The following is a 9150-nucleotide window of genomic DNA, read 5'->3' on the forward strand; positions in this document are numbered from 1 at the left end:
AAAGCGCCACGGGGGATTATGTTCATCCTACAAGGCGGGGGGCGTGGAGGGGAGGCAGACCCTCTCCCGGCAGAGCGGGGCGGCGGAGAAGCCAGGCAGGGCTGGGGCCGGCTGCAGGAGCGGGTCTGGGACGCGCCTCCGCCCGCAGCAGGCAGCGCGCCCCGTGCAGGGAGCCGGCGGAGCACCGCGCCCTCCCGCGGCACGGAGCGGGGCGCGCAGGGGCTGGGCGAGCAGCCTGCCCCCGGCAGGAGGCGGAGGCGGAGGCGGTGGGCAGGGCACGTACCGGCGCCCTGCGCCTCAGTCCGCGCGGAGCCGGGAGAGGAGCAGCGGCACGGGCCGCCCTGCGCCGCTGCCATGCCGGTGGGTGCTGCGGCCGCGCTCGCGGCGCCTGGCCCGGGCTGCCCGCCGCTGGCTCGGGGCTGCTGGGGCACGGACCCCGGGGGGCCCGCGGCTGCTGGCGGGGGCGGGGCGAGGCGAGCAGCCCCTCGCCCGACTCGGGCTCACGCCTCTGCGAATCGGGCCCTTTCCTGCCTCGAGCCCCGCTGGCCGGGGCGGGGCCGGATCCGAATTCGCCCGAAGCCTGCCGAATTCCGAATTCGGCCCGCTAGAGAGCGGGGCGGGGGGTTGGGTCCGGATAGGAGGCTCAGAGGCGGATCCAGGCTTCCCCCAAACCTGGGGCGGGGGGCCCTGGGTCAGCGGTGCGGGTTCAGCCCTTCTCTGAGCTCACGCCAGTGAATGCTGCGCCCAGCAGGGACCAGGGAGAACCGCTTCGTTGCAGGCCGGGCTTTTGCCTGAAAGCAGATCACTTGTGACTAGTATCTACAGTGGGGGCCTGCTGGGGCTAGGGGGCCTATGGGAGAGAGTCATCAGTGCAGCTTAATGGCACCTGGTTTTCTGACTTGGGGGGGGGGATCCTGCCCCTCACGCCTGGGATAAGCCAAACATCCGCAAAACTAGCTCGTTCTCCTCCTCCGGATCAACCCTTAAAATTCTCTTTTGCTGTCGAGGCTGCAAAAGGCTTGACGGCCAGGCTGCGGGTGTATGGAGACCGCTGCTTGTCATCGCGCTGAGCAATGTTCTCAAGGGGTCCTTCTGCTCCCCGCTCTGTCTGTAGCATGTGTTCTCTGTTTGTCCTGCCCTTAGACTGTAAGTTCCTCGGGGCAGGGGCTGTGTTTGTGCAGCGCCTGGCCCAATGGAGGGCTTGGTCCATCACGCCCTTTATTTATACCTCTTGCCGCCATCCAGATGTTTGCACCCAGTTTAACAGAAGGGGTGGGGCCTCATCCACTAAGTCTGGGGCGGGGGGTTTCCAGAGTTTTTCATTTGGGAAAATTCTCCCAAAATCAAACTAACCTTAATGAATTTTTAAAATGTCAATGAGAACCAAAATTGTTGTTGTCTTTCTGGATGAAAACTTTCCCTTGGAGCCTTGGGAACTCAGACACAGTGGGAGTGAGACATAAACTGGCTACGGGCTTGTCTGTTCTTAAAACGCTACACCAACACAGCTGCAACACTTCAGTGTAGACACGACCTACGCTGACAGGAGGGGTTCGCTGTCAGCTTAGCTAATCCACCTCTCCGGGAGGCAGCAGCTAGGTTGGCGGAAGAAATCTTCTGTTGACCCAGTGCTGTCTACACAGAACGTAGATCAGCATAACTATATTGCTCAGGGGTGTGTGGATTTTTCACACCCCTAAATGATGTAACTGGGTCAACCTAATTTTTTAGGATCAACAAGCCCCTGGCCTTGAAGCAGCAGTAAAATGAGGCTGATTGGTTTTATTATCTGAATAGTGAACATACAGCGTTAGTGCAAAAAAAGAAATTTAGGATTCTTTTGGTTGTAATAACTGAATATGTTAATTAATAACACAGGTAAATATATTTTATGTTACTGATAGAGTTTCTTTTAGTAGCAGCTAGGATCTAATTAGTAGCTAATTAAAAATATGTGATTTTTTTTAACAATGTGCCAGTCATGTCCCTTTAATCATGTTTTAAAAGTACAGTAGTATGGTTTGTATTGCAGTGGCGTGTCTAGGAGCCCCAGTTAGGGATAAGAATCCTATTACACTAGGCCAGAGTAAGAAAAAGAAAGCCCCTGCCTCAGAGAGCTAAGAGTCTAAGACATCACAGTAGGTGAATACAGACAGGTTGTGGAGCACAAGGAAACAATGAGATGAAGTAACTAGATAAGCTGGAGTTTGCAGAAAGCTTGGTTTTATGCTAGAGGACGTTTGCAGTGTTTGGATTACGATCAGCGTCTGGTAGGATTGGGGTGAGAGCATATTTTGTATGCGACATCATGAGGGTTTCAAACCCAGGTCTCCAGAGGGCCTGGGTCAGTGTATTGGGATAATTGCTGACAAAGCAAGAAGGGCTCCTGGTTGTCTCCAATCCGTTCTCTTCCTTATTTCAGAAGCATGAGTTTTCTGTTGACATGACCTGCGAAGGATGCTCCAACGCGGTCACGCGCGTTCTCAACAAGCTGGGAGGTGAGTGGCACTGCTCTGAGCCAGGTGTAGAATTGCACAGGGATCAGCAAACAGCTTTCACGGATGTGGGAGTTTCCATACTAGCCTTAAGGGACCAACGGCTCCTATGACAATGAAATGGAAACCCCACTCATACGGGTCCCCGCCTCAAGCTAAGTGTCCTGGCAAAGTCACCCATCGCTGGGGGTAGTTCTCAATCCCCACGGGTGAGGGAAGGCCTCGTTATTCTGACTCCTCCTTTGGTAAGAGACCATGCAACCCCCCCAGGAGAGGAGTATTGCTTTGGACTGACCAGCCATGGCGTTTGCGTGGGAGGCTCTGGCATGCCAGACAACGCCCTCCACAAACAGGGAGCTGCTCTGTTGGCAGGTGGCATAGCCAGCATAAGCCCCTGCCAAGGCAAAGTGTGGATTGTCTGACCTGGATGAAGAGCCATGAAATCCTGGCCCTGCTGACCCCCAGGGGAGTTTTGCCATTGACTTGAATAGAGCCAGGATTTCACCCTGTATGTTATAAATGATTTCCCTAAAGAACTGGGTCCTCACTTACAGCCTTCACCTGCTCCCCTCTCTGCAAAACCGGCTCCCGCTTTTGTTCCTAGCATTCGGTTTGCTCTTCGCCATGTGGCACGATTTCAGGACTGGTTCCAGGGAATATTCAGGCTCCTCTTGCTGCTACCTGAACACGTTCAGGCTGGCACCTCTGGCCCAGTTGGGGCCCTTCTGTCACTGACCGGTTGCATTCCTGGCAACAGACAAGAGTCTGCCAGGTGATCTTCTCCTGAGAGAAACTTGCCTGGGCAAAGCAGCATTTCCGGGCAGCCAGGAGAAGGGGTGTGAAGCAGTGGCATTAATGCGGTACCTGTGAGAGACAGCGAGGGACAGAGCCCCTGCAGGGGGTTTGTGCAGCTCCTCTCTGGGCAGCCTTGGCAGAGAGGCGGGTGACATTTAAAACACGACCTGCCCGTTCCTTTTTAAAATCCACCCTGCCCCACCCCTTCTGGCTATTTCACAGCCAGACCCTTCTTCCTCTGTAGTCTGATGGAGCCTCTCAAGCCCATTCTCGGGGCACTTGCCTATCCAGGCCTGCGGAAAGACTCCTGGCAGAGAGAAGCAGAAAGGACTTTGGCCGGCTTAGCATGGCGTTGCCCAACCACGCTCGCAGAGGAACAATTAGGGGCTGGAGGGTTGCCTGTTCCAAACTCGGTCCTGCCCTCCCCCTGCAGATGAGCTGGGAGTCAAGCCGCTCCTTGAAAGCCACCCACCCTGTTCCCATGGGAGCCGCTGCTGCAGCTGATTAGTCAGTAACGAATTATTGATCTGCAGTGGCAAGATGTCTAATTGGAATCTGTGACCTTTGGTGAGGTGGGGGGAGGGAAGTTGCTCGGAGCTCTCTTGTGACTACAGGAAGTTGCAGTCACCAGACTGCAGCCGTTTCTATTCTCCTTTCAGTGCCTCCTCCCAAACCCACTGACATCCCTGTCTTTCCACGGGCTCCGCTGGGCTTTGGACCAGGCCCCGAGAGCAGAAGGCGCAGGGGCCTGGTGCATCTAGCATACTCCTTCCTCTGCACTGCTGCCGTAGGGATGGCTGTCGTGATTCCCCTGAGGGATATTGCCAGCGTCAGAACAGCGGCCCTGCCAAGCACAGGGAGTCAATCACTGCCGTGGCTATGGAGAAACAGGCTGACCTTCCCAGCCACTGATCAAGCAGCCTGCGCTTTCCCATCCAGGTGCTTTTACCACCTCTTCCAAACGATAAACCCCATGCCCCATCTGTATTACAAAGGAGTGGAGTCAGCCTGGGGTGGGTAAGTTGGCAGCTGCCTTCCCCACCCAGTAGAGGAGCGACTCCTCATGGAAAGCCCAGCTTTGTTCAGCTTGGCTGAGAGTGGGCCAGCCCAAGCTTCAGCTGACGAGCTAAGACCACCAGGGAAATGCCCGGCACGCCAGTGGGCCTGCTGGAGCTGAACTTTTATTTAGTATAGACTTCAAAAATAAAATCAAATATTGAAGCTGATGTCTGCTGAGCTGTATTTACCAAGAAAGCCGCGCTGGAGTTCCCGGATAGCCAGATGGCCGCTCCCTAGCAACATGGCAGGTGGAACAATAACTGACAGGGCAAAGAAACCTCAGAGCGCTCTGAATGAATGCAAATGCACCCAGCGCCGGTGGCTCATGCCAGTTCTGGTTTCTCATGGATGCCTCTCCCTCCCTCACCCTGTGTGGCCCTGCTGCCTCAGGAAGAGATCAGAGAAATGCCATTTCCGAGCAGGAGGGCAGTGCTAGCACTAGATCAGTCCAGCCCTGCTACTTAGCCTCTCGTTGGAGTCACTAGAGGCCACGGACAGTGCTTCCCTTGGAAGGGAAGGGCCAGGCGGGAGGCGGCAGGCGAGCTCTGGAGCGGATAGGTCACTGCAATGTTTTTGCCTGGTGGTGGTAATATGCTGACATGCTAGCTGGAGGCGCACAAAACCTGTGTCACCAGAATATCCTTTGACTGCCCACTCTGTGTGACGTACTCCATGTATCCTGGGGGTAGTTTTTCTAGTTAACAGTGTGCCTTGAGCGTCTATGTTTTCAGACCCCAGCAGACAGAGAGGGACTTTGCTCTGGGGGGCCGCTGGAAACGAAATTCCTGTCTCTCAGCTCAATCCTGAATCCCTGCGCCCTTCGCCTGCTTCTCAGCACTTTCCTCGCCAGTCGCACATTTAAGAATTGTCCCTTTAAACCAAGGGGGCGAGGACTTCTGGTGGTTGGAGGCATGGGCAGAGAAGGAGCCCCACAAAGCACTCTGAAACCTGTGGAGGAAAGGTGCTGAAGAAATGCAGTAGAGGGGTATTTGTGCCCTCTCCTGATGTTGCAGTGAAGTCAAAAGGCTGAGTTAGCAGCATGAGAAGCTGCATGGCTGGGGGCTGTACCCGTGGGGCAGGACTGAGATGTCCGAGCAGGAGCAGTGGTTGGGTGATGTCTGAGTTTGCATCAGAGCAAGGATGGGCACACACTACCCAAGTCTTGTTTATTTTTTCAGCCTGCTCACCTGGTTCTTAATGGGATACTCAGTGCATCAGCTCTAACCCATCCATAAGGGAGGGGGCAGAGTCGGGGGGCGGTGGCCATGACGGGTCCTCTGGTTGGAGGCTGCACGGTTCCTCTCACACGCGGGATATCCTTTCACCTCCCCCAGGTGTCCAATTTGAGATCGACCTGCCCAACAAGAAGGTGTGCATCGATTCGGAGCACAGCGTCGACACCCTGCTGGCCACGCTGAAGAAAACCGGGAAGAGCGCCTCCTACCTGGGGGAGAAATAACCCCCGAGCCGATGGGTCTGAGGGTCAGGCTTTCTCCACACTCCAAAGAAGGTCAGTCTGCTGCTAAAGGGCTCTCCTTACACAGCTAATGGATGCAAGCCGCTGAGGAGAAACCCTGAGCTCACCCGCTCTGCCCAGGGTCCCACGGGAAGTGATGCTGGGTCAGGGCAGCCCCCACAGTGCAGGGGCAGCAGGGTTTGGGCGCGTTCCAGCGTGAAGAGCTGGGCAGCAGGCTGAGCTGTGATGCCAACAAGGTGGGTCTTGGGGAGTCACTGCCAGTGTCGAGATTGGAAGGTGTGGCCTGTGCTCAGTTGTGGCACGGGAGCTAAAACCACCGTAACATCCCACTCCCCTGCCCTCCTTGCCACAGGGCAGCGGCACTAAGAATTCCCCTGAGCCAAAGGCACCAGCCCCTGGCCCCATCCGGGATGGGATCTCTATCTGAGGAGGAAGCATTCCCAGCCAGCACAGCCAGAAGCCTGTAGACGGACCCCTCTGAATGCTGAGTGGACACGCCTGCAGCAGTGCGCGTGTAGGGCCGGGCTGAGGGAAGTTAAAGAGCGGTTGCTGTTTCCTGGGGGAACCTTGCACAGATTTTACATTTGGAAACCTTTTGGCTTCCCTCCGCCAGCTTGCAAATGTGAGCTTGGGACTACCAGTTGCCCCATTGTGGTCGCATCACCGTTTGCTTCTTCAGCAGCCACGTGTGATCGTTCAAAGGGCAGGCTTGCGGGGGGTTGCGTGTCCCTGGACTCTGCTCCAGCAGGGTGTCAGGGGAGCAGAGGGTGGCTCCTTCCCTTTCTCACCCCGAGATGACCAAACTCTGTGTGTGCAGGGGGAGGGATGAGGCTGAGAGGGGCTCTCTCCTCCTCCTGATGCCCCTTCTGCCCTAGTATTAGACATGGCCCCTCATTCTGAGAGACACCCTCCTCCATGCCAGCATGTGAGATGTGACGGGAAAAAAGCCCCGGCTGGGCTGATTTAGTTGGGGATTGGTCCTGCTTTGAGCAGGGGGTTGGACTAGATGACCTCCTGAGGTCCCTTCCAACCCTGATATTCTATGACTCAGTCTCCCTCTCACACTGTTATTTTATAGCTTCTCCCTACCTGAGCTCTGATTGGCTAAGTCCTCAAATTCTTAATATTTATGACTCCGCCCAGCCACCATTTTCTAACATACTAAATGTACAACTAATAAGAATCGGAAAATATTTACTTATATAATTGCTTAAATAAATGTACATAATTATAGCATACCCTCCTAGGTAACAAAAAGATGGACCAAATCTATTGTAAAGGCTCTGTTTAGTTGTAAATCAACATGTATTAGTGGTTATATCAACCAATGAGAATGCACCTGAAGGACAAATGGAAAAGTTGATCAAACTTGATTATTTAAATTGAGGCTTTCCAGTTGGTGATTTAAATCAATCCACCCTGGAGGACTCTTTGCTTACGGTTAAATTTTCAGGATTGCTGAGCACTGACCCATCCTACTGCAGTCAATGGGAGCTGCACGTGCCCTTTGCCTCTGAAAATCTGGCCCTTATCTTTGGTATAGCACTCTGACAACTGAAAGCACTGGGTAGAGAGTGGACTTGGATCACGTACATTATATTTGTTGCTGTTTAAATGGGCACTGGCTCCTTGATAATCACTCTTAGAAAATCCTTTGTCTACCCTGGTTACAACGAACCTCTTAGATAAGTGTAGCTGGAGGATTAGAGGACCCTAAATGTTTTCCTCTATTTTCAGGTAGTTTGCTTTACATCTGACACCGGGCTTCTCATACAGCCCGTTACTTCCTGCGTATATTACACACAGCAAGAAGGGAGAGGATTTTTTTCTTTAAAATGAGGATACTAGTTGTGAAACCACATGCACTGGCTGGGGAGTCCTGGGGGAAGTTAATACCTGGAACTCTTCAGTTCCTATTTTGAAATTGACTAGATGTCAACTTGCTGAGTTTCCTTTAAGATTTAACCAGCAGGGGGCACCCCAGTATAATTCCCCTCCTCACTGTCCTTGTTTTTGCAGGAACGCTAACATGATCGCTTCAGTGAGAAGATGGCCTGTATACACATCTGCTGACACCCTCTCTCATTTGACCCCGGTTACCCTGCCAGCTGTTGGAAAGAAGGCTGGGAGGAGGAAGACCCTCGGAGGGAAAGGACCATGATCTACTGGAACCATAGTTTGTAAAACTCCCCTCTTGAAATGGAGAGTTCAGGTGTGCTCTCCCTCTCTGGCCTTGCAGTAAACGAAGGAGCTGCTTCTATTTTCAAATACATGTTCTGGTGCCTGGTGTTTTCTTCAGCTGGGAGAGGTGGCTGATGCACAGGTAGAAACAGGAGACTGCTTGTTACTTAGGAGAGGATCTCCAAGCTGTCTGTTCTCCAGGGAACTTGCACTGAGCCCTGTGTGCTGGCTACAGAGTCGGCTTGAGATAATGTCTCTGGAGAGCCGAGTTCAAATGCTGAGTAAGTGATAAGTCACATGGGTTGGTGCCTCAGTGGACCTTGATTATAGTCAGACTTTGCAGCGGGGCCTCAAAATGTGAGAGAAGCACAAGATTTGCTGAGTGGATCCTTTGGACAGTGGAATCAGTCCCTTCCTTTGAACAGTGTCATTTTCCCCCTATCCCAAGGGAACAATTATATTACAGTAGCACCTAGTGATCCCAGCTGAGATCAGGGCCCGGTGCTGAACATATACGTGCTTAGAGACAGACCCCGTACTCCAGGTAACACCGCAAGTCAGTGGGTGAGACTGGAACAGAACCCAGGTCTCCTGGTTGCTAGTCCAGTGTCCCATTTACTAGCCCACATTGCTTCTTAACCCACAATAGTGTCCCCCTGCTGTTTAATTGAGATTTCCTTTGTGATTCCTGTTCCAGCACCACCTCTTTGTCCCCTCCCCGCATCTGCTACCTCCCAGCTGCATTTATTATCATTGGCAATTAGCACCTCCCTTGTGCAGCATCTTCCAGCCACTGTGGCTGAGTTCCTGACATCCGAGCCCTTTAGAAAGTCACCAGTGCCTATGATAGATCATGGATGGTGTGTCAGTGGCTGGTCCTGTAGCACAATGTGCCATTTTATTCATCTCCATGAGTCTTCCTGGGGCAAAGGGCATTTCTTTTAGTACAGCTTCTCTGTGAGCATCACTGAATTAACCCTTATTATAGCTCTGACCAGCAACAGAACCTCTAGTTAAGGCTGAGCCCTAGTTTCCAGTCGAAGAGCCCCTTTTCAGATGCTGATGGCATTTGCCAAGAAATTCCTCTTGGGCCGACATTTTTCCAGTCATTTCCAGCCAAAAGCTAATTCTGAGTAAAATCAG

At 53.2% G+C, this 9150-nt stretch overlaps 1 protein-coding gene across 1 annotated transcript; it reads left to right on the forward strand.

Moving 5' to 3' along the window:
* The first annotated feature begins 207 nt into the window (after positions 1-207).
* ATOX1 (antioxidant 1 copper chaperone) lies at positions 208-8098 on the forward strand. Its single transcript, XM_037907035.2, has 4 exons — positions 208-360; positions 2423-2498; positions 5684-5859; positions 7846-8098. The coding sequence occupies exons 1-3, from the start codon at positions 355-357 to the stop codon at positions 5806-5808; spliced, it is 207 nt and encodes a 68-aa protein (XP_037762963.2). The 5' UTR covers positions 208-354; the 3' UTR covers positions 5809-5859; positions 7846-8098.
* Positions 8099-9150: the final 1052 nt, after the last annotated feature.

This window comes from Chelonia mydas, chromosome 8, assembly GCF_015237465.2.
Source record: "Chelonia mydas isolate rCheMyd1 chromosome 8, rCheMyd1.pri.v2, whole genome shotgun sequence".
In the NCBI taxonomy this organism is placed as follows: domain Eukaryota; kingdom Metazoa; phylum Chordata; order Testudines; family Cheloniidae; genus Chelonia; species Chelonia mydas.